Raw genomic sequence first — 25,723 nt, 5'->3', positions numbered from 1 at the left:
CTATTATTCTGACATTTCAAATTCTTAAAATGAAGTGGTGATCCTAACTGACCTAAGACTGAATTTTACTAGGATTAAATGTCAGGGATTGTGAAAAACTGCATTTAAATGTATTTGGCTAAAGTGTATCTAAACTTCCGACTTCAATTGTAAGTTTGAGGTGTTCGGATCACAAAGAAAAACATTTGTGAGACGCTGAAAAAATGTAAAGATACTGGAGGAGTGCTTGACACAATCTGTCAAGCATGGTGGAGGCAATGTGATGGTCTGGGGGTGCTTTGGTGGTGGTAACGTGGGATATTTCTACATGGTAAAAGGGATCTTGAAGAAGGAAGGCTATCACTCCATTTTGCAACGCCATGCCATACGCTGTGGACGGTGCTTAATTAATTGGAGGCAATTTCCTCCTACAACAGGACAACGACCCAAAGCACAGCTCCAAACTATACAATAACTATTTAGGGAAGAAGCAGTCAGATGGTATTCTGTATATAATGGAGTGGCCAGCATAGTCACCAGATCTCAACCCTATTGAGCTGTTGTGGGAGCAGTTTGACCACATGGTAAGTAAGAAGTGCCCATCAAGCCAATCCAATTTGTGGGAGGTGCTTCAGGAAGCATGGGGTGAAATCTCTTCAGATTACCTCAACAAATTGACAACTACAATGTCAAAGGTCTGCAAGGCTGTAATTGCTGCAAATGGAGGATTCTTTGAAGAAGGCAAAGTTTGAAGGACACATTTATTATTTCAATTAAAAATCATTATTTATAACCTTGTCAACGTCTTGACTATATTTCCTATTCATTTTGCAACTAGGACATTTCTAAGTGACCCCAAACTTTTTTCAGAGGGTGCTGAAACGTGGCTATGATGTTTTATCATGACAGAGGCAACAAGAGAGCGATGTTTGATGATGAGAGAGAAGCCAGAGAGGTTCACTTGTCTTTCGAGAGCTACAGCAAAAAATGTTTTTAATAACTAACCCATTCACTTTTCTATCTGTGGCTACAGCTTTAAATTTTTGAAAGGCCAGAAGGCGGTCATTCAATCCCAGAACTCAATGCGGTGAAGATGGCGGCGGTCTTGGAAAGGAGTTTTATAGAGATATGTGGATTTGAGAGGGAAACCCTACCAAGATTCCGGGAGATAACTGTAAACCTCGGTAAAACTTTACGAATATTAAAATATTGTTCCGCTTTCTATTCACTGATATGAAAGATTTTTGTGACACACGCTGTAGTGAGGTCGTGAGTGACTCACCATTAGGGCCGCTTACGCGCTAGCTCAATGGATTGGTTAGCTAGCTAACGTTAGCTACTGACATCCACGGAGCAGGCGTGTTGTCTGTGCTAATAAACTAACAAGCAAGGTAACTGTGTCCTCTGCAGTTGTAGTTTGATGGACCCGAGCACCACAACCCCAATGTATAGCTAGATACCTCGCTTATCTACACCGTACGCCGAAATGATTTTCAATTATCAGTATCCTCGCGCGTAACATAAGCAGGTTGTTAGCTAGCTAACTAACCGCTTTTGACCACGGTCTGCTCGTTTTACAGCATACTGTAGCGATGGCTTCCAGATTCTGAAAGGCAATGTTTTAACTATTGGTTTTATATTGACACATTCGTATAGGATATGTATAGATTTATGCTTTTTTGATATCTCTTTCATTGACCGCTAACGTTGCAACCGCAGTTATTGGACACAGAAAGTTGTTGGTCAGTCTGGACTCCGGCACAGTCCCAAAAAACCTAGCAAGTTGTTTAACCACCTGTCTGTGTCAGACCAAAACAGTTTGAGACAGTCAACAAGCAAAGCCACGATGCAACATTCTATTAGAACCGACCAGATGTCATGTATGGTTTCTCAACAGGTCTGAATGCTCTTCCTGGCGGTGTAAAATACCCGGACAGCGCAGGAGGCTTTCATTATGAGGAGAGTGGAAAACTCCTGTCCATCACTAGCAACAGATGCATACACTGGTGAGTTGTGCTATGTATGTCTGTAGGTAACTGCCAAAATGAAGTTAACAATTGAGGAAATTAGGGATCCAAAGTATATTGAAAGTTTCCACACATCTGTGGTTCCGGAGTTAATTAAGCAGTAAACATCCCGTCCTGTATAACAATGCCTGTTTTCTTTTGGCTGCCATGGCTAGAAGAAGAGATCTCTGTGACTCTGAAAAAGGGGTCTCAAAGCAGTCAAGTGTGCTTAAAGGAAGCATGTGTCTGTCTCCAGATCTCAACCTAATTGAACACCTATTGGAGATTCTGGTGCGGTGCCTGAGCCATTCCTCCAATAGAATTCCATACACTTGTAAAATCTTTGCCACGGTGCATTGAAGCTGTTCTTGCGGCTCACGGTAGCTCAACACCTTAAGGCACTTTGTCTGTGTTTTTTTTTTTTTCTGTCTGAATGTTCTTATCATATACTTCTTCTGTTGGGTTTTTTGTTCTTTGACAACATACCAGTGTTGATTTAAATCTATAGCCAGACTGTGTTCTCTTGCCAGACTCTGTCCTAGACTAATCTTGGAGGACCACTGTATGTGACATGGGTTCTATCACACAGTTTCCAGACTGAGAAGCCACACGATGCAGCTGGCACTTACCCGGGCTAGCCATGTGTCAATGCCGATTTTAATTTGACATGTAAAACACACACAGCTTCTTGAGGCCTTAATTGGAATTGGCATGCTGTCTCATCTATGTCCTCTCTCCAGGTCCACCTCTGGGGACACAGTTCAGCTGGTGGAGCAGTCTCTGGACACCAACCTACTGAACAATGCTGTTAAACTCAAGATCACACACTGCCACCTGCTGCCCGGAGGTGTCCACATCCAGGAGACCCTCAACAATGTCATCATCCTCATTGTCACCAATCAGACCGTGCACCGGCTGGTGCTGCCACACCCCACACGCATGTACCGCAGCGTAAGTCCCTCTTTTAAAAACCTTTTTTCATAACGTTTCTAAACCAGAATGCATGAAAAGTAGGTCCGAAGCAGGGGTGGAGTTGGGAAAATAATGTTTTTATTTGGTTGACAGCGCAGCACGATCTTAGGCACTCCCTTAAACCACTGCATTGTAAGCAAACAAGAAAATGCACATCCAGAGGCGCCGCTTCTTGTGGCCTGTGATTTTAATGTGGGGAAACTGAAATACGTTTTACCAAATTTTTACCAGCATTTCACCTGTGCAACTAGAGGTGACAACTCTTGATCACATTCACTCCACACACAGAAATGCATATAAGGGTCTCCCTCGTCTTATGGCAAATCTGATCATAACTCTATTAGAGGTCGACCGATTATGATTTTTCAATACCAATACCGATTATTGGTGGACCAAAAAAGCCGACGCCGATTAATCGGCCAGTTTTAAAATAAATAAATAAAATAAAATAAAAAATCTTTTTTATAATAATAAAAAATTAAAAAACATATATTTGTAAGAATGACAATTATAACAATACTGAATGAATACTTATTTTAACATAATATAATACATCAATAAAATACATTTAGCCTCAAGTAAATAATGAAAAAACAAAGTGTTGGAGTAGAAAGTAAAAGTGCAATATGTGCCATGTAAGAAAGCTAACGTTTCAGTTCCTTGCTCAGAACATGAGAACATATGGTGGTTCCTTTTAACATGTATCTTCAATATTCCCAGGTAAGAAGTTTTAGGTTGTAGTTATTATAGGAATTATAGAACTATTTCCCTCTACCATTTGTATTTCATTAACCTTTGACTGTTGGATGTTCTTATAGGCACTTTAGTATTGCCAGTGTAACAGTATAGCTTCCGTCCCTCTCCTCGCTCCTCCCTGGGCTCGAACCAGCAACACAACGACAACAGCCACCATCGAAGCAGCGTTACCCATGCAGAGCAAGAGGAACAACTACCAGAAGGCTCAGAGCGAGTGACGTTTGAAACGCTATTAGCGAGCGCTAACTAGCTAGACATTTCACTTCCGTTACACCAGCCTCATCTCGGGAGTTGATAGGCTTGAAGTCATAAACAGCACAATGCTTTAAGCATTGTGAAGAGCTGCTGGCAAAACGCACAAAAGTGGTGTTTGAATGAATGCTTACGAGCCTGCTTCTGCCTACCACTGCTCAGTCAGATACTTAGATACTTGTATGCTCAGTCAGATTATATTCAAAGCAGGACACGCTAGATAATATCTAGTAATATCATCAACCATGTGTAGTTAACTAGTGATTATGATTGATTGTTTTTTATAAGAAGTTTAATGCTAGCTAGCAACTTACCTTGGCTTACTGCATTCGCGTAACAGGCAGTCTCCTTGTGGAGTGCAACGAGAGAGAGGCAGGTCATTATTGCGTTCGACTAGTTAACTGTAAGGTTGCAAGATTGGATCCCCCGAGCTGACAAGGTGAAAATCTGTCGTTCTGCCCCTGAACAAGGCAGCTAACCCACCGTTCCCAGGCCGTCATTGAAAATAAGAATGTGTTCTTAACTGACTTGCCTAGTTAAATAGAGGTATATAAAAAACATATATATATATATATATATATATATATATATATATAAGATTTTTTTTTTAATCAGCAAATCGGCGCCCAAAAATACCAATTTCCGATTTTTATGAAAACTTGAAATCGGCCCTAATTAATCGGCCATTCCGATTAATCAGTCGACCTCTAAACTCTATCCTCCTGCTTACAAGCAAAAACTAAAACGCCAAGTACCAGTGATGTGCTCAATACAGAAGTTGTCCGATGAAGCGGATGCTAAGCTACAGGACTGTTTCGTGAGCACAGACTGGAATATGTTCAGGGATTAATCTGATAACATTGAGGAGTTTACCACATCGGTCACCGGCTTCATTAATAAGTTCATCAACGACGTCGTTCCCACAATGACGGGACGTACATATCCCAACCAGAAGCCATGGATTCCAGGCAACATCCGCACTGAGCTAATGGCTTGAGCTGCCTCCATCAAGGATAGGGGCATTAATACAGATGCTTCTAAAAAATCCCGCTACGACCTCCGGCGAGCCATTAAACAGGAGAGTGTTAATACAAGACTAAGATCAAATCCTACTATGCTGGCTCTGACGGTCATTGGCTGTGGCAGGGCTTTCAATCTATCATAGATTACAAAGGAAAACCCAGCCACGTGCTGCCCAGTGACGCGAGCCTACCAGACATGCTAAATGCCTTCTATGCTCGCTTTGAGGCAAGCAACACTGAACCATGCATGAGAGCACCAGTTGTTCCAGACAACTGTGATCTCGCTCTCCGTAACTGATGTGAGTAAGACCTTTAAACAAATTAACATTCACACGGCTTCGGGGCTAGACTGAGTACCCTGACATGTACTCAGATCACACGCTGATCATTGTCTTCCCTGACATTTTCAACCTGAGCCTGTCTGGTATTCCTAAAATAAAATGTGTAGGGTTGTCACAATACCAGCATTTTTACTTCAATACTGGGTTTATTGTCACAATACTTAGTACAATCACTTTACTCAATACCAAAACGATACCATGGTAAAAAAAAAAAAAGTAATATTAGCCAAAGTCACAGAATTGCACTTGGTCCAGGCGGATAAACTCAGCTACTGCGCTGTTCAATCATTGGTAATCTTTTGAGTTCAATATCATTACGTTATATTTTTATGTAAAACATTTTCAGACCTCCATGTATGCATTCATTGTACAATCATACAATACATTTGACTTAGTTTTACCAAACTGCATAACATAATGGTAATTTGAGTGGTAAATATCTTGATAAAACGGCTAAATCAAGATGTATCCTTGGCCTAATCACAATACAGGTGAGTCCATGTGCATGCATTGAGTTACTGAGCTTGTTTTGGCTGACATCTGTAGCCCCATGACAATCTGTAACCCTTCCATTTGGGATTTATTTCATTGTACTGAGCAACAACATTTGCATAGAAGTAGCTTTATTTTATAAAAGTGCACGCTGTCTCTAACCAGTAATAACGTCAATCACGAAGCAAGACTGGGGCAGCCCGTCGGAGCCCTATTCAGTCAGTTCGCTGAGGTAATAGATCATCTTTGGGAGAGGTGAGAGAGACTGCCACCAAAACTTTTTTCATTCACTTAAATATCAGTCAGCATGTTTTGCATTATGGTGTGCATATTATCCCAAACAAGGTACTAGGGGTATTGAATTGATGTTGGCTTCAGCTGTAAGCTAGCAAGCGAAGTTCGACTGCAAAGCTGGAAGCTACCAGTATCTTGTTGTATTGTAAAGTGTTTTAGCCTGTATGGACATTGTTTTGAGAACAGTTTCAAAATGTCTACGTGCTGTGTCCCATTATTCAAGTGTGTTAACTTCTCTGCAGCATGAAGGGAGGTAACATGATGCCGCCCAGACTCCGAGTGCAGGCTAAGTGCAGCAGGCACGGTGTGCTTTAAGTGGGACATTGACTGCGCTGATAGACTTGATCCGTGAGACACATTTAACAGAAGTACCGAAACTTAACAAATTCGACTACCAAACTGTTTTTCATGTTCTAGTATCAAAGTACCGAAGTTTCGGTGTCCTGTGCAACTGGTTTCAAACCAACCTCCGTAGTCCCTGTACTCAAGAACGCCAAGGTAACCTGTAAATGACTACCGCCCCAGAGCACCCACATCTGTAGCCATAAAATGGTTTGGAAGGCTGGTCATGGCTCACATCAACACATCATCCCAGATGCCCTGTACCCACTCCAATTCACATACCGCCCCAACAGGTCCACAGATGATGCAATCTCTCTTGCACTCCACACTGCCCTTTCCCACCTGGATAAGAGGAGCACCTATGTGAGAATGTTGTTCATTGACTACAGCTCAGTGTTCGACACCATAGTGCTCTCTAAGCTCAGGACCCTGGGACAGAGAACCTCCCTCTGCAACTGGATCTTGGACTTCCTGACATGCACCCCCAGGTGGTGAGTGTAGGCAACAACAACACATCCGCCACTCTGTACCTCTACACGGGGGCCCCTCGGGGACAATGAGATGGCTTATAGGGAGGAGGTTAGTGACCTGGTAGTGTGGTGTCAGCCCAGGACAACAACCTTTCCCTCAACATCAGCAAGACAAAGGAGCTGATCGTGAACTACAGGAAATGGAGGGCCAAGCACCCCCCCCATCCACATCGACAGGGCTGTAGTGGAGTGGGGCAAGAGCTTCAAGTTCCTCTGTGTCCACATCATTAAGGAATTGACATGGTCCACACACACCAACACAGTCGTAAAGAAGGCACAACAACGCCTCTTCACCCTCGGGACGCTGAAAAGGTTTGGCATGGGCCCTTGGATACTCTATGTTCTACAGCTAAACCATCGAGCATCCTGACAGGTTGCATCACGGCCTGGTATGGCAACTGCTTGGCATCAGACCGCAAGGTGCTACAGAGTACATCACTGGGGCTGAGCTCTCTGCCACCTCTATACCAGGCGGTCTCAGGGGAAGGCCCTAAAAATAGACTACATATCTATCTCGATGACCTCGTACCCCTGCACATCGATTCGGTACTGGTGCCTCGTGTATATAGCTAAGTTGTCACTACTCATTGTGTATTTATATTCCTCGTGTTATGATCTTTCTATTTTTCTCTCTGCATTGGTGGAAAGGGCCTGTAAGTAAGCATTTCCCAAGTTAGTCTACACCTGTTCACGAAGCATGTGAAACATAAAATTTAGATTTGAATACAAATATGCTTTCTCCTTCCTCGCCTCTCTTCTACAGGAGCTGGTGACAGAGCTCCAGATGCAGTCTATCTTCACAGACGTGGGGAAGCTGAGTCTTCAGGACCCAGCCCATAGCGTGGCGATCCCCAGCCCCGTAGGCCAGACAGCAGGCCCCTCCGCCTCGGCAGCCTGGCTCAGCCACCAGGGAGAGGCCCACTATGCCCTGGCATCACCTGCTGGGGGCATCCTGGTCATCACACTGCCCCCACATGACACACAGGGTAGCATAACCATTCTGGAGCTGAAGAGGAGCTCTGTAATGCAGAGACTCGCTGGCTGGATGCCAACTGCAATCAGGTTAGATATCATGTTGTCCATGAATAGGTTGAGTGTGGGTCCGTGCAATAGCCCCATTGTGTAAAGCAACACTGGTTCTATTGTTTGTGTGTAACCCTCCCTGTGCTCCTGTGTCCCATCCAGAGGTGAGCAGAGTCCTGGTGACTTGGCCCTGAGTCTGGCAGTAAGGGAACTGGAGGACGACACCTTCATATTCGCTCTGTGTCAGGACCATAAACTACGCATGTGGTCCTATAGGGTCAGTCCCGTAGAGATACTGTGGTCAGTCTGCATTAGCAGCAGTTCAGAAGCATACCTGTGTTTTTTGCCAAGAAATGTCCTTTAGAGGAAGGATGTTAAGCTTAATTTTTCATTTGAATGTTTTTATACCTAAAAAAAGGTATTTTGCAAACATGATGTCCCTCCTCCTCCCTCCTACAGGACCAGGTGTGTCTGATGGAGACTGACATGTTGGAGTACATGCCAGCGTGCCGAGGCGTGAAGGGTTCCCCAGGGCAGGGCCATCGGCTGCGGCTAGCCTTCTCCCCCTCTACGGGGCTGTGTCTGGCCGTATACCTGGCTGTACCTTCCAGGGGACAGTTCACTGTTCTGCAGCTGGTGGCCACGGACAACAATCGCTACAGCCTGGACCACATCTCCTCGCTTTTTGCCACACAGGTACGTGGAGGGAGGCGGGTTGACTCTGTTGGTGTGAGACAGATTTTATTTAGCTGATGCGGCTGTAATGTGTGTGTAGGTAGGATAATATTTTAAAGGAAAATCTCATCAGTAATGGACTGTTTTGACTGCTGACTGATCTCCTGTATTGTGTTCAGGAGACGCTGGTGGACTTTGCTCTGACCTCAACGGACATCTGGGGCCTGTGGCTTGACGATACCAACCAGACCGTGGTGAAATACATAAACTTTGAACAGTGAGTATTACACTTAGATTATCCTTTGGATATTTATTTATTTATTTTGCTCCATTGCACCCCAGTATCTCTACCTGCACATTCATCTTCTGCCGATCTACCATTAGTGTTTAATTGCTATATTGTAATTACTTCGCCACCATGTCCTATTTATTTCCTTAACTTACCTCATTTGCACTCACTGTATATAGACTTTTTGTTTTCTTTTGTTCTACTGTATTATTGACTATGTTTTGTTTATTCCATGTGTAACTCTGTGTTGTTGAATTGCTCTTCTCTATCTTGGCCAGGTCACAGTTGCAAATGAGAACTTGTTCTCAACTAGCCTACCTGGTTAAATAAAGGTGAAATAAATAAAATCCTTTGGATAGTGTAATGGACTCTTATGCTTATACACTCAACGGCCAGTTTTCTAGGTTCACAAAAATGTATTTTCATTTAACTAGGCAAGTCGGTTACGAACATTCTTATTTACAATGACGGCCTAGGAACAGTGGGTTAACTGCCTTGTTCAGGGGCGGAACGACAGATTTTTACCTTGTTAGCTCGGGGATTCGATCTAGCAACCTTTCGGCTACTAGTCCAATGCTCTTTCCACTAGGCTACCTGCCGCCCCAGGTCGCACCTATAGACTGGGAGTCACGTGGCTTGTTTATATAATGCAGGCAGACCGGCATCGCAGCATTTCGACGAAGCAAAGCGAGTGACCTAAGAGACTGGATGCGGTATGATCGTCAGTGCCTGGCGAGCCAGATCCAGCATCTCAGAAACTTCCAACCACTCGTGGGCTTTTCACACACAACCTTGTTTAGGGTTGACTGAGAATGGTGTGACAAACCAAAAAAACATCCAGTCAGCGGCAGTCCTGAGGGCGAAAACAGCTTGTTGATGAGAGGTCGAAGGAGAATGGCAAGAATCGTGCAAGCTAACAGGCGGGTCACAAATGACGGAGCAGTACAACAGTGTGTAGAAGGGCATCTCAGAATGCACAACTCGTCGATCCTTGTCACAGATGGGTTATTGCAGCAGACGACCACGCTGGATTTACACTCCTATCAGCTAAAAACAAGAAGGTGCTCCAGTGGGCACGAGATCACCAACACTGGACAATTGAGGAGTGGAAAAACATGACGTGGAACATGACAGCGAGTTCAGTTTACTTGAGTGGCCTGGTCAGCCCCACAGACCTCCACCCAATAGAACATCTTTAAGATAAGATGGAACGGACTGTTCGCAGCATGAATGTACCGCCGTCCAATCTGCAGCAACTGTGATGCCATTGTGTCAGAGTGGACAAACATCCCTATGGAACGTTTCGGACACCTTGAAGAATTCCGACTGTTCTGGAGGCAAAGGGGGGCCTGACCAGGTCCTAGATGGGTGTACCTAAAAGTGTATATTAATATATCCAAAATAATATTATTTGTAGTGTGGTCATTTCACACTCCTATTTTATTTTTTTCTTATCTAACCTCCTTTATGATATGTCTCAGTTCCACGGCAGGTCAGTGGAACCAGGTTTTTGTGCAGCCTGCCCCCGAGGAGGAGGTCCACATTGGAGCAGACCAGGACCCCAGGGTAAGACAACATCACATCATTCACCGCTGATTTCAATTGTGATTTGTACTGATTAATCAGAACTTACTTAAACAACAAAAAAAGATGTTTGACTTTGCCCTCTATCCATACATCATTGCAATTGATTAGAGGTGTAACGATTCACCAATACGCATCGGTCCCCGGTTCAAATGTTTAAGATGAGTGCATCTGTCTGCGGGACCCCAAATGGATCCAAATGTACCATGCATTGGTCAGAAAATCGATTTAAGACATTACGAGCTGCCGGTTGAATAAAAAAAAATCTCTTTACTTTCCACCTTCCGAAGATTCCCTTCACAGCTGATGCATCTTCTCCTTCAGTGTGGAACTAAGCATGTAACTGCGTCGACAGTCATTGATCTACTAGTCATTTTGCGTGCCCGAACAACCCCGGGCAATATCAGTAGCCGCATCAAACTGCACGCCTTGCGCAGCTTCGCGGCACCTTCAGCATTCAACTGCTTGTAAAAATGGAGTTTATGAGTTTAGTGATAACCAGTCAGATTTGCTGGGTTCTTGTTCTGAAATGCATTGTTTTACCGGAATAAAAGTAACCTACTGGAGACAACTCATGAAGTTATAACTGCTGATCCGTGCTTATTTTAGGATTTTATTTATGATTGTTCAGGTTCGCCGTCAGTAATAGTTTCGCTTTAGGAGAAAGCGGCGCCACTGGCCGCCACACCACCGTTATTGTTTTTGTCTTAGAGTTGAGGAGCGTTGCTCAACATGGTAAAAAAAATATATTACAGTACGTATTGTGCTCTTCTATCGCGTGTGCAATGATGTGCGAGGGGGAAAAACAGTTTGTTTGCAATGACTTCTTTGTTTTAATATTGCAAGCGGACGTGTATTCCAGGTTTAAACAGTCCATTTTTTTTTAGATGTACAGGGGAAAGTTGATGATGTCATAACGGCTCTAATCACTTTCGTGAGCCGCAGGCAGTTAACCCACTGTTCCCCGGGCGCTAACGACGTGAATGTCGATTATAGCAGCCCCCCCCCGCACCTTTCTGTTTCAGAGGGTTAAATGCGGAAGACACATTTCAGTTGAACGCGTTGTTGTACAACTGACTAGGTTATCCCCTTTTCCCTTTCCGTACCCCATGGACATAATTTACACAGAAGGAGAGAAGTTAGTTCAGAGAGTCCCAGCTCAGGAGCTCCATCAGCAACATATTTTAATTTAGAAGGGAAAATTAATGTGTTTATGCATTGTTTCGCAGCGAACTGAATTGCATTGATTCGATCCTCTAAACAAACCAAATCGTTTCAAACTAAAGCGTATCTCATCGGAGCCCATGTTACTAGATTTGAATCATCTTGAAAGGGGAGATCCACGTCCCTACAATTGATCAACTCTCCCGAACAAGTATCCTCTTTTTCCATATTGTCAACATTGGGCCTCTCCACAAGAATAACGCTACACTTTGTAATCAAGCTAATTTGTCTTTGTGTTATGACAGGAGACCTACCTGGACATGCTGTTCTCCCCCCTGAGATTCACTGCCTCTGCTATAGTCAAAGCCTTACAGATTTACAGGAGAGGCACAGAGCGAATCGCCGACCTCCCCTGGGAGACCCTCAAGAAAGAAGTGACGGTGGCTGTGGAGAACGAGGTAAGCTAGACCAGCTCTTTGCTTATTCTCTCTCGCTCTCCCCTTTTCCTCCCTTCTGCAGACTTTTTATTTTATCGACTGGTTTCTGCTGCGTTTTCAATATGTATTCCTCTCTCCCCCGATGTAGCTGCAGAGCAGTGTGACAGAGTTTGAGTTTAGCCAGGAGGAGTACAGGCAGCTGCAAGTGGAGTTCTGGTCTAAATTCTACGCCTGCTGTCTGCAGTACCAGGAGGCTCTGGCCACTCCGCTCGGCCTACTGCTCAACCCACACACACACATGGTCTGTTTGCTCAAGAAGGTACGGGAAGGAGAGGCGCGCACACATACAGCTCCATGTCTTCAAACACGCACAACTCTCTTATACGTGTCTGTTTCTTTTATGTTTTCTACGTAGTTTCTTCAGGACCATCTATCCCAAAAGGGACTAAGGGGACCCAGTTTCTATTAAAAGTATTTCTGGATTACTTTCCCGGATTTTTGTCAATCAGTGAATGACTGTGTTTATTCAAGGGCTTTGTGTCATTCCTGCTGCCCTGCTTTGCTGTGGACCACATGTACCTGTCCTTTGACGAGTACCTGTTCTCAGAGGAGGATACGCCTGTCAGTGAAGGTAAAGACCTTTCTCCAAACTCTTTTTACTGTCCGCTACTGGACAGTCCCTCCAGGATTTCACGGGTTACGTTTGTGGTATTTGTGGGTGAAATGCTTGATTTGACTGTGGCAATTCTGACATTTTGCGTGGCAATCTGTTGGTTTTGTCCAATTTGTGGCAAAAATGATGCTGACTGAGTGAAAAGGTTTGACTGTGCCTTGATTGAACAATATTATGCGGTGATTGGTTGAAATTGCAAACCCTCTTTTTGTACTGCGGTGATGGGTCAGTTCTATGTGCAGTAGAGGTCGACCGATTTAATTAGGGGTGATTTCAAGTTTTCATAACAATGAGTAATCTGCATTTTTGGATGCCGATTACATCGCACTCCATGAGGAGACTGCATGGCAGGCTGACCTCCTGTTATGCGAGTGCAGCAAGGAGTCAAGGTAAGTTGCTAGCTAGCATTAAACTTATAAAAAAACAATGAATCTTAACATAATCACTAGTTAACTACACATGGTTGATATTACTAGTTTAACTAGCTTGTCCTACATTGCAAATAAATAATGCGGTGCCTGTTACTTTATCTTCAAATCACAGCCTACTTTGCCAAACGGGTGATTTAACAAGCGCATTTGCAAAAAAAGCACTGCCGTTGCACCAATGTACCTAAACATAAATGCCTTTCTTAAAATCAATACAGAAGTATATGTTTTTTTAACCTGCATATTTAGTTAAAAGAAATTCATGTTAGCAGGCAATATTAACTAGGGAAATTGTGTTGCTTCTCTTGCGTTCAGTGCAAGCAGAGTCTGGGTATATATGGCATTTTGGGCCGCCTGGCTTATTGCGAACTGTGTGTACCATTTCTTCCTAACAAAGTCCGTAATTAATTTGCCAGAATTGTACATAATTATGACGTAACATTGAAGGTTGTGCAATGTAACAGCAATATTTCGACTTAGGGATGCCACCTGTTCTATAAAATACAGAACGGTTCTGTATTTCACTGAAAGAATAAACGTTTTGTTTTCGAAATGATAGTTTCCGGATTTTACCGTATTAATGACCAAAGGCCCGTATTTCTGTGTGTTTATTCTATTATAATTAAGTCTATGATTTGATAGAGCAGTCTGACTGAGCGGTGGTAGGCAGCAGCAGGCTCGTAAGATTTCATTCAAACAGCACTTTTGTGCGTTTGCCAGCGGCTCTTCGCAATGCTTGAAGCACAGCACTGTTTGACTTCAAGCCTATCAACTCCCGAGATTAGCCTGGCAATTCTATAGTGCCTATAAGAACATCCAATAGTCAAAGGTAAATTAAATACAACTGGTATAGAGAGAGAGTCCTAAAATTCCTATAACTACAACCTAAAACGTAACTGGGAATATTGAAGATTCATGTTAAAATGAACCACCAGCTTTCATATGTTCTGAGCAAGGAACTGAAATGTTAGCTTTCTTACAGCACATATTGCACTTTTACTTCAACACTGTTTTTGCATTATTTAAACCAAATTGAACATGTTTCATTATTTATTTGAGACTAAATAGATTTTTATTTATGTATTATATTAAGTTAGAATAAGTGTTCATTCAGTATTGTTGTAATAGTAATTTTATATATATATATATATATATATGGCTGATTTAATCGGTATCGGCTTTTTTGGGCTTCCAATAATCGGTATCGGCGTTGAAAAATTAGAATCGGTCGACCTCTAATGTGCAGAAATAGTGCAGTGATTGGTCAAATTTGCAAGCCCTTACATATTATGCATTATTGCGTTGGGACTGACTGGTTCATTCCTCTGTCTACTGGTTCTTTTATGTATAGACCTAGTAGCCATTTTAGATCTAGAGGGCTCTTTACTCACTGGGTTTATTTTTGTCAACTGTATTTAAAGTAGCCGTTTTGGCTCAAAGTACCAAGTTGGTTTTGTTTGTAAGGTAGACATTTTAGTTCTGTTCTTTCCCTTTGTTTAGTTACGTTTTGGCTCGTCTGTGCTCCCCACTGACCCCGGTTTCCCCATTTACCATGTTTCCCCATGGCCAGACCCAGAAGTTGCTCGTGACGTGATGCAGCTGGTGCAGTGTCTGAGGCTGGTGAGTGACGCGGTGCCGGGGGACATGGCCTATGAGATGGAGAAGGCCCTGGAACATTTACAGTCACCTGAGAGGGCTGCAGAGATGGTGCTGGAGAACCTACTGGCCAATGACAAGTCAGTACAAAACACACACGTCAACAGTTTACCTTTTTTTTCCAAAATGACTATGTACCGTTTATGGAGGTAAATTTGAAAGTCAATGAATTGACAGATTCTCATTAGCCATTTTTCTATCTTCGATTCTCATGAATTGAATTTCAACCAACAAACCTTCTTGACCTCCTATGGGTCCTACACATTTAGGCATTGCTGTGTTGTGTGACTGACCGTTACACATCTTTCATTCCCATCGTAGTGAGAATGTGATCGAGGACATTCAGAACAAGCTGCAGGACATCCGTAACCCGGTGTCGGCCATGGCTGTTCTGATCAGAGAGATGGACCTGGAGACGGACTCCGAGCCAGGAGGAGAGGGACCTCTCACCACAGGTAAACGCCTAGATAATATTAGACCTACCAACGCTAATATCTCAGCACAGATTAGCCCTAGATAATGCTATGCGATGTCTGTTTCATCAGCCCTTAGGTTTTTGATCCTATTGTTATTTGAGTAGAAACTTAAGCTGAATCCTGTTTGAGCTTAGTCTGTGTTCAAACAGCGGTCAGACTTCTAAATGAAAATAATCGGACTGGTTCAAGTGTAAATTGGTGTGTGTGTGCGCGTTTTGTTTCTTTACGTGCGTGTGTCTCGCTTGAGTGTGTCCCAGCAGGCCTGTCAGTGCGTATTAGTCTGTCCCAACTGTATGGCAGCAGTGTGGCAGTGGCTGTTATCTGTCAGGCTGTCTGCCAGATGGCCATGACCAGAGTCCTGTTCTGTAGGGATCTACTCATACTGCAGCAGCTCTACCTACGCCTCGGAGACAATGTACGTACACACATACACTGCCCAATCGTACATACTCCAGCATGTATACACATTTCTTGACGTTTGGACTCCTACCATACCCACTTTCAGTCATTCACATCTCAAGCTACTCCTTTGACTTAAAACGTGTGTGTGTGTTTTCCAGGTGTTCCTGGCTGGAGGGGATCAGCTGCTCCAGCTACAACAGGACCTAATTCCCCGCTCCTCTCACCTGCTCTCCTCCTACTATCTCCTCAAACACATCAGCCAGAGCCTGGCCACTGCCGTGCCCCTCGACATTATGTACGCACACACACACCCACGCTGTACAGATACTACCGTCAGCGTATATGAGGGCCAAATTGTAGTTTTCGGGTTCCTCAGAGAAACTAAAATGTTACTTGATTTTTCTTCTCCAGAGATGCCAACCTGCAGCACCTTTCAGTCTTAGAGCTGTCTGATTCTCCAGCCCTGGCCAGCAACAGATCAGGTGTGTTTGAGGGGATCACAGCCAGGCACAAAATCACTCATCTTGATCACATAATGAGTAGTTAATAAAAGTCTGACCACAACATAGTCAATCTCAAACACACACTAAATCCTTTCCACCCCCTGTCCCCCCCACCCCCCTTTAGTGTTGAGCCCTCAGACGGTGGTGGAGCTGTTCTACCAGAGCGTAGCGCGGAAGGCCATCGTCACCCAAATCTACTCCCAGCAGCAGAGCACGGCTCTACTCCACTGGCCCCAAATGGTCTCCAGCGTGGTCACCTTGCTGGCTCAGCAACTGTATCCTCACACACACACCGCTAGGCTAGCCCTAGCGTCGATATATGCTTCAGGCAAAGCTATTCTTCTCCTCAAATGCAGCTAGACCGGAGTTGGAGTGCTTTATGCTAGGTGTTTCTTCAATTTCACAGGCATTAGCATACGCTAGGCTAAGATTGATATGCTTTAGGAAAGTTTTTTGATTATTAACCTCTGAGAGTTGCGATGAGGTGTACTGTATATTTGTGAAGAAGTTGTCCCTTAACACACACACTCTAGTTGGCCTAACAATCCAGGCTTCCAGTTCCCTGAATGTCTGATGGGCAACTGCCAGTACACACAACTGCAGGTGAAAAACTTCCCACAGACTCAACGACCCTCACATAATATACTGAACAAAAATATAAACGCAACAACAATTTCAAAGATTTTACAGTTCATCTAAGGACATTAGTCAATTAAATCTATGGATTTCACTGGGAATACAGATGAGCGCCTGTTGTGACCACCATTTGCCTCATGCAGTACGACACATCTCGTCGCATAGTTGATCAGGCTGTTAATTGTGGTCTGTTTAATGTTGTCCCAATCCAATTCAATGGCTGTGCGAAGTTGCTGGATATTGGCAGGTACTGGAACACGCTGTCGTACACGTTGATCCACCATCCCAAACATGCTCAGTGGGTGACATGTCTGAGTATGCAGACCATGGAAGAACAGTGACATTTTCAATATCCCCACACAACGCCATGCACGCTGTCTGCCGTCTGCCCGGTACATTTTAAACCGGGATTCATCCGGGAAGAGCAAGCGTGCCAGTGGCCATCGAAGGTGAGTATTTGCCCACTGAAGTCATTTACGGCGCCAAACTGCAATCCGGTCATGACCCTGTTGAGGACGACGAGCTTGCAGATGAACTTCCATTAGACAGTTTCTGGAAGTTTGTGCAGAAATTATTTGGTTGTGCAAATCTAACATTTCATCAGCTGTCCGGGTGACTGGTCTCCGACGATCCCACAGATGAAGAAGCCGGATGTGGCGGTCCTAGGCTGGCGTGGTTACATGTGGTCTGCGGTTGTGAGGCCGGTTGGACTTACTGTCAAATTCTCAAAACGATGTTGGAGGCAGCTTGTGGTAGAGAAATGACCATTCAATTATCTGGCAACAGCTCTGGTGCACATTCCTGCAGTCAGAATGCCAATTGCACGTTCCCTCAACTTGAGACATCTGTGGCATTGTTGCGTGACAACTGCACATTTTAGTTGGCCTTTTTAGTGTTCCCAACAGAAGGTGTTGCTGACCAGGCTGATGGATTATCTTGACAAAGGACAAATGCTCACTAACAGGGATGTAAACATTTTTGCACAAAATTTGAGAGAAATAAGCTTTTTGTGCGTATGAAAAATGTCTGGGATCTTTTATTTCAGCTCATGAAACATGGAACCAACAGTTTACATGTTGCGGTTATATTTTTGTTCAGTGTAATGTTAGGTTGGTTTTTTTCTCCCCTGACTGCATAAACAATTTCCCAATTGGAACAATAAATATATGTGTATTGATTGTTTGTCAAAGCAGATTTGAATGAAAATCCTACAAATACATTTGAAATAGAATCCATTCTCACGCTCTCTCTCTCCAGGAGTATGTGCGTCTCATTGGGCCCTGGTGTCAGGTGAACGTGGGCTCCTGCCGCTTCATGCTGGGCCAGTGTTACCTGGCCAATGGAGAGGGACAGAAGGTGTGTGTTTCTGTTTTTTCTTTCTTTTATTTTTTGTGCATTTGAGAATACCTTTCTGAAATAAATGTTTCTGTAGTTCTAAGGGCAGTGGCTGTAACTATCCTCTGTGTTTCGACCTGTAGCATCAGTGCTTACTGTATCTGTTGTGTTCTAATCTCAATCATGTTTGTAGCTGTGTTTTTTTTTTATTTTTACCCCCTGTCCTGTCATCTTGTTTCACCAGGCACTGCAGTGTTTTCAGGAGGCAGCGACAGAGGTGGAGAAAGAGGAGTTTCTGCTGAGATTGACAGGAGCTGAGGAGGAGGAGGTCACAGCCGCCTCAAGACTACAGTACTACAACAAGGTTACTATGGATTAGTGTTGCACGGTATACTGACACTTTGGTACTTTTTCGATACTGGAACATAAAAAAAAAAACGTCTTGGTACTAGTACTTTTTGTACTTCTGTCAAATGTGTCATGGATCAAGTCTGTATCAGCGATTTTCCCCCTTATGGCACGAGCGCATTGTACCTGCCCCACTTAGCCTGCACTGGGAGTCTGGGCTGCATCATGTGAGCTCTCCACTTAGCCTGCACTGGGAGTCTGGGCTGCATCATGTGAGCTCTCCACTTAGCCTGCACTGGGAGTCTGGGCTGCATCATGTGAGCTCTCCACTTAGCCTGCACTGGGAGTCTGGGCTGCATCATGTGAGCTCTCCACTTAGCCTGCACTGGGAGTCTGGGCTGCATCATGTGAGCTCTCCACTTAGCCTGCACTGGGAGTCTGGGCTGTAGAAATTGTTTTGTGAACAGTAATTAACAATGTCCATACAAGCTAGAACACTTTACAATTCAAGAAGATACCGGAAGCTTCCAGCTTTTGTAGGCCTAACTTTCCTTGCTAGTTTACAGCTAAAGTGAAAATCTATTCACTACCCATAGTACTTTGTTTGTGGTAATATGGAAACCATAATGCATAATATGCTGATTTCAAAGCTGATATGGCTTTTTTTTTTTTTTGCCTCTGTATGGAAGTCAAAATTCTGGTATCGTGACAACAAAACTATGGATTGGAAAGCCTTCTTTGAAACACAATGTGGATATGTGTGCAGGTTTAATTGTGTGTGTGTGTGTGTTAGGTGTTGCGGTTACTGGAGGATGTTGGTCTACCAGAGCTGGTCATCCATCTAGCCACTCTGGCCATAACGGAGGCCGTCAACGACCCCAGGAGTCAGGCTGCCCTGTGGACCCGCATCTTCAAGCACCACCTGGACCTGGGACACAACAGCCAAGCCTACGAAGCCCTCACACAGAACCCTGACTCCAGCAGGCAGTTGGATTGTCTGCGTCAGCTGGTGGTGGTTCTTTGTGAACGCTCTCAACTTCAGGATCTGGTCCAGTTCTCCTACGTCAACCTGCACGACGAGGTACACACACACACACACACACACTTTCTCTTTACATTTGGTCAGAGCCCATTATGGACACACTAGATAATTGTATTAGATCTGTGTTTGACCCTCCCCGTGTGTCCTCCTCTGGCTGCAGGTGGTCAGCATCATTGAGTCCAGGGCCAGAGCAGTGGACCTGATGTCTCACAACTACTACGAGCTGCTCTACGCCTTCCACATCAACAGACACAACTACAGGAAAGGTAGTTGGGAATTAATGCTAGTAGCTGTTCGAAAAGGAGGGTGACGGTATTTTGAATCGCCGTCCAGTGTGTGTTTGCCCCTCTCTCTGTATGGTGCGTCTATATAACTGTGTTCTCACTTCTAGCGGGTACAGTGATGTTTGAGTACGGCATGCGTCTGGGCAGGGAGGTGAGGACCCAGCTAGGTCTCCAGAAACAGGTTAACTGTTACCTGGCCTCCCTCAACTGTCTACGACTCATCAGACCTGACTACGCCTGGATCGTACAGCCGTCCTCTGGCGCGGTGTATGAGAGGCCTGGCGCGTCACCGAAGAGGAACTACGACGGAGAGTTTGCTACTGGTCCAGGTGAGACTAGACACTACAGCCGTAGCTGTTTTGCGTCTTTGTGCTACTCTTTGTTGGGTTGTGAAATGTGTATGACAGTGAAGTTGGTTCTGAAGTCGATTGATCTGTGTGTCTGCAGTAAGTGGTCAGATCGACATCCTGGAGCTGAAGGACCTTCAGAAGGAGTACACCCTGGCCCGTAGCCGCCTCAACCTGGCTCAGCACCACCCGCCGTCCGCTGCCATCGCAGGTACAACACTGACACAATATTCTTTCAAATGTATGAAGGGAACCATGCTAAGGTGAAATGTCAGTCAGTAAGCTATAGTCAATTAACTGTAGCCTTTGGCACTTCTTTTAAATGATCATTTATTCCTGTAGGGCAACTAATCTCTTCACAAATTCCCCCAATCTAATGCCAGATATCTAATAGCGGACTGTGTGTTGTGTTGCAGGCAGTGCCTCTGCAGTAGAGATGGTGTCCCTGCTGGTTCAAACAGGACTGTTTGACTGTGCCCTCTCACTATGCCAGACCTTCAAACTGTCTCTCACACCCATCTTCGAGGGGCTCGCCTTCAAGTAAGTTGCTAGCTTCGTTAGGGCAGTCTGAACTCTACGGAGTGACTTGAATTTATACGCATATCTCTCGTTGACATTGCATGATTTACGTAAATGCCATAGTTATGCATGTACAGTGCATTCTGAAAGTATTCAGACCCCTTGACTTTTTCCACATTTTGTTACGTCACAGCCTTTGATTACATTGATGGGGGAAGAAAACTATTTACACATAATACCCTATTATGCCAAAGCAATAACAGGTTTCTAGAAAGTTTTGTAAATTGATTAAAAATACATTCCATTTACATAAGTATTCAGACCCTTTACTCAGTACTTTGTTGAAGCACCTTTGGCAGCAATTACAGCCTTGAGTCTTCTTGGGTGTGACACTACAAGCATGGCACACCTGTATTTGGGGAGTTTCTCCCATTTCTTCTTTGCAGATCCTCTAAAGCTCTTAGGTTGGATGGGGAGCGTCGCTGCACAGCTATTTTCAGGCCTCCAGAGATGTTCGATCGTGTTTACGTTAGGGCTCTCAAGGACATTCAGAGAATTGTCCTGAAACCACTTCTGTGTTGTCTTGCCTGTGCTTAGGGTTGTTGTCCTGTGGGAAGGTGAACCTTCACCCCAGTCTGAGGTCCTGAGTGCTCTGGAGCAGGTTTTCATCAAGGTTCTCTCTGTACTTTGCTCTGTTCATCTTTGCCTCGATCCTGACTAGTCTCCTAGTCCCTGCCACTGAAAAACATCCCCACAGCATGATGCTGCTACCACCATGCTTCACCGTAGGGATGGTGCCAGTTTTCCTCCAGACGTGACGCTTTGCTTTCAGTCCAAAGAGTTCAATCTTGGTTTCATCAGACCAGAGAACCTTGTTTCTCATGGTCTGCGAGTCCTTTAGGTGCCTTTTGGCAAACTCCAAGCTGGCTGTCATGTGCCCTTTTTACTAAGGAGTGGCTTCCACCTGGCCACTCTACCATAAAGGTCTGATTGGTGGAGTGCTGCAGAGATGGTTGTCCTTCTGGAAGGTTCTCCCATCTCCACTCTGGAGCTTTGTCAGTGAACATCAGGTTATTGGTCACCTTCCTGACCAAGGCCCTTCTCCCCCAATCGCTCAGTTTGGCCAGGTGGCCAGCTCTAGGTAGAGTCTTGGTGGTTCCAAACTTCTTCCATTTAAGAATTATGGAGGCCACGGTGTTCTTGGGGACCTTCAAAGCCGCGGACATGTTTTGATACCCTTCCCCAGGTATGTGCCTCTACGCAATCCTGTCTCTGAGCTCTACGGATAATTCCTTCAAACTTATGGCTTGGTTTTTGGTCTGACATGCACTGTCAACTGTGGGAACTTTATGTAGACAGGTGTTGTGCCTTTCCAAATCATGTCCAATCCAATTGAATTTACCACAGGTGAACTCCAAGTTGTAGAAACATCTCAAGGAGGATCAATGGAAACAGGATGCACCTGAGCTCAATTTCGAGTCTCATAGCAAAGGGTCTGAATAATTACAGTACCAGTCAAAAGTTTGGACACCTACTCATTCAATGGTTTTTCTTTATTTTTTACTATTTTCTACATTTTAAGAATAATAATGAAGACATCACAACTATGAAATAACACATGCAATCATGTAGTAACCAATAATGTTTAAAATATCTAAATATATTTTATTTGAAATTCTTCAAAGGAGCCACCCTTTGCCTTGATGACAGCTTTGCACACTCTTGGCATTCCCACATATGCTGAGCACTGGCCTCCTGCTTTTCCTTCACTCTGCGATCAAACTTATCCCAAACCATCTTAATCACCCAACCTCAACCCAATTGTGGAGGCCAGGTCATCTGATGTAGCACTTCATCACTCTCCTTCTTGGTCAAATAGCCCTTACACAGCCTAGAGGTCTGTTGGGTCATTGTCCTGTTGAAAAACAAATGATAGTCCCACTAAGCGCAAACCAGATGGAATGGCGTATCGCTGCAGAATGCTGTGGTAGCCATGCTGGTTAAGTGTGTCTTGAATTATAAATACATCGGTGTCACCAGCAAAGCACCATCACACTTCCTCCTCCATGCTTCACAGCGGGAACCACACATGTGGAGATCATCCATTCACCTACTCTGCGTCTCACAAAGACACGGCGGTTAGAACCAATAATCTCATTTGGGCTCATCAGACCAAAGGACAGATTTCCCAGAGTCTAATGTCCTCTCGTTTCTTGGCCCAAATGGTGTCATTTAGTAGTGGTTTCTTTGTAGCAACACAGTGTCTGAACAGTTGATGTTGCGATGTGTCTGTTACTTGAACTCTGAAGTATTTATTTGGGCTTCAATTGGAGGTGCAGTAAACTCTAATGAATTCATCCTCTGCAGCGGCGTTAACTCTGGGTCTTCCTTTCCTGTGGTGGTCCTCACGTGCGCCAGTCATGGTGGTGGATGGTTTTTGCAATTGTACTTAAACTTTCAAAGTTCTTGAAATTTCCCTGATTGACTGACCTGCATCTCTTAAAGTAATGATGGACTGTTTCTCTTTGCTTATTTGAGCTGTTCTTGTCATAATATGGACTTGGTATTTTACCAAATAGGGCTATCTTATGTATACCACCCCTACCTTGTCACAACACAACTGAACCCATTAACAAGGCACACCTAATTAATTAAATCCAGGTGACTACCTCAAGAAGCTGGTTGAGAGAATGCCAAGAGTGTGCAAAGCTTTCATCAAATAAAATATATGTATACTTTTTTTGGTTACTACATGATTCTGTGTTATTTCATAGTTCGTCTTCACTATTTTTCTGCAATGTAGTATAAAGAAAAACCCTGGAATGACTAGGTGTCAACTTTTGATGTGTACTGTATGTAAATACATTTTTTAAATTAATCAATTTGCAAAAATGTAACAGTTATTTGCTTTGTCATTATGGGGTATTGTGTGGAGATTGATGGGGGAAACATGTAATTTAATCCATTTTAGAATAAGGCTGTAACGTAACAAAATGTGGAGAAAGTCAAGGGGTCTGAATGCTATCCCAATGCACTGTATTTAGTCTGTAGTGATCACGACAAAGTAAGCAGTTGTGCCTTGTCTGAACTCCCATGCACATACAAGGGTTTTATTCCTGTTGGTTCATAGTGGTGTGATGCTAGCTTTTTTTTTTATTATACAAAAAAAACTATTTCTTTTTTTAGGTGTATAAAGTTACAGTACGGTGGAGAGGAGAGTCAGAATGAAGCCTGGAACTGGCTGGCTGCCAATCAGCTGTCTACCATCATCACAACCAAAGAGTCAAGGTTGGTTGTTTTAAATTTGACCACTTCATAGTACAAATTGGTTGGTCATTCCACTGTGGTGCTGTTGAGAATATTATAACAGTTCATCAAAAGATCAAATTGACCAATTAAGCCAAAGTGAAATCATGCGAGTGAAAAAATGATAAATAGTTGTACTTTCCCCTCCAGTGCGACAGATGAGGCTTGGCGCCTGCTGGCCTCCTACCTGGAGAAGCACCCTACACAGAATGCTCAGCACCATCGCTGTGTCATCAACAAGCTGCTGTCACACGGTGTACCGCTGCCGGACTGGATGGTCAACACCTACAAGGTGAGAGAGCGCAGTATTTGTGCTACTATTGCACTAAATGTGACGCTGTGCCATTTGAGATGCAAGACACATTTTCAGAAATTAATTAGATTTATGTAAATATATATATATTTGCTCCCTTGTATTGTAACATAAACCTGTTTTCTCAGGGCGTAGACGCTGCAGCGTTGTTACGGCTCTACCTGAACTATGACCTGCTGGAGGAAGCAGCTGAGCTGGTGTTGGAGTACGTAGATGCTCTCCTGGGGAAGGGACACCAGTACTTCGGCATTGAGGTACATTACAGCAGGGGTTCCCAAACTGTTTCACTCTGGCCCACTTCCAGCATTGGGGAACATCCCACAACCCCCTGGACATTGCATACCTAGGAGCTATTTATGAAATGACTGACATGAGGAAAACTGATGCACTACCACAATTTAAGGGCAAATTGAAAGCCGAACTGAGTTCCTTCACTTTTTGGGGGGGACCCCACATTACAGCATAAATCACTTGCAATTGTTTTACCCATTTTGAGTTAACTTGATTCTCATCTCTAAAATGTAATAGGGATTGATAAGATTAAAGCCAAATGTTTGTCCTTGTGTTTCTCTGAGATGTTAATGGTGTGTGTGTGTGTTACAGAGGCCCCTCTCTGCTACAGCATCATTGGTGTGGCTCCCATACACTTCCATCGACCAGCTTCTTCAGGCGCTCAACGAGACCCAGACTAACGCCAGTGTAAGTCCATTTAAAATACTGTTTTTAAATGACTTTGTCATCAGTTTAAATGTTAACACGAATCACCATGCTTCTTATGACTGTCCTCTCAGATATACAACAAACTGCAGGACAAGCTGAATGACTACCACAAACTGGTGGACCAGACAACAAGGCGAAGGCTCCAGGCCCAGTAGCACCTCAGTCAGAACACAGGCTCAATCTCAATTAACCTTTCCTCCTCACCTTAACCGTATTGGAAAGACTAATTGAAAGAGCCATAGCACTGCCCCTCCATATGGTGCGCTTACTGTCATGACTCTGGAAGAAGATAAATACACCTATTTTTGTATTAAGGTTCAAATAAACACTTTGTATGAATCTCACCAGATTGAGTTCAGGAAAAGAGTGCATCTTACCTGCTTGTTGCTCAAATGTACTGTATATATTGTCTGAGTTCCAACTAACAATTCAAGGTGTTTTCACCTCTGGAGACAATGTATTTTTTACATTGTAATCATATTGAAACATGTCCTTTTGTACTTTGCTGCCTGTGAACTTTTACAATCATGTTTGTTGTAAATTGTAATGCAATTAAAGTTTTCCTTGGTATTGAGAA

At 43.9% G+C, this 25,723-nt stretch overlaps 1 protein-coding gene across 2 annotated transcripts; it reads left to right on the top strand.

Annotated features, from left to right (window-relative positions):
- Positions 1–1,018: 1,018 nt before the first annotated feature.
- Positions 1,019–25,723, top strand: nup160 (nucleoporin 160). Of its 2 annotated transcripts, none has more exons than XM_024424081.2 (30): positions 1,019–1,163; positions 1,877–1,985; positions 2,726–2,936; positions 7,750–8,048; positions 8,172–8,286; positions 8,469–8,705; positions 8,864–8,961; positions 10,455–10,539; positions 12,027–12,179; positions 12,307–12,477; positions 12,690–12,789; positions 14,830–14,995; positions 15,237–15,370; positions 15,652–15,806; positions 15,952–16,088; positions 16,205–16,275; positions 16,421–16,571; positions 16,830–16,899; positions 18,190–18,288; positions 18,512–18,631; positions 19,409–19,696; positions 19,818–19,923; positions 20,049–20,270; positions 20,389–20,499; positions 20,705–20,828; positions 23,994–24,095; positions 24,264–24,405; positions 24,555–24,680; positions 25,030–25,125; positions 25,218–25,723. In XM_024424081.2, exons 1-30 carry the CDS (start codon positions 1,073–1,075, stop codon positions 25,299–25,301), a joined length of 4,173 nt encoding a protein of 1,390 aa, XP_024279849.1. In that variant the 5' UTR covers positions 1,019–1,072; the 3' UTR covers positions 25,302–25,723. The 2 variants fall into 2 exon arrangements, with proteins under 2 accessions (XP_024279849.1, XP_024279848.1); XM_024424080.2 differs by having other exon boundaries at positions 15,649–15,806.

Source organism: Oncorhynchus tshawytscha, linkage group LG06 (assembly GCF_018296145.1).
Source record: "Oncorhynchus tshawytscha isolate Ot180627B linkage group LG06, Otsh_v2.0, whole genome shotgun sequence".
Lineage (NCBI taxonomy): Eukaryota > Metazoa > Chordata > Actinopteri > Salmoniformes > Salmonidae > Oncorhynchus > Oncorhynchus tshawytscha.
This window is presented reverse-complemented; position numbering and strand designations above follow the sequence as displayed.

Bases quoted from the DNA above. Each gene is read 5' to 3' on its own strand.
- nup160 (XM_024424080.2), top strand. From the start codon at position 1,073: ATGGCGGCGGTCTTGGAAAGGAGTTTTATAGAGATATGTGGATTTGAG. The intron at 8,287-8,468 runs GTCAGTCCCGTA...TCCCTCCTACAG, and splicing joins TACGCATGTGGTCCTATAGG to GACCAGGTGTGTCTGATGGA. The intron at 10,540-12,026 runs GTAAGACAACAT...GTGTTATGACAG, and splicing joins GAGCAGACCAGGACCCCAGG to GAGACCTACCTGGACATGCT.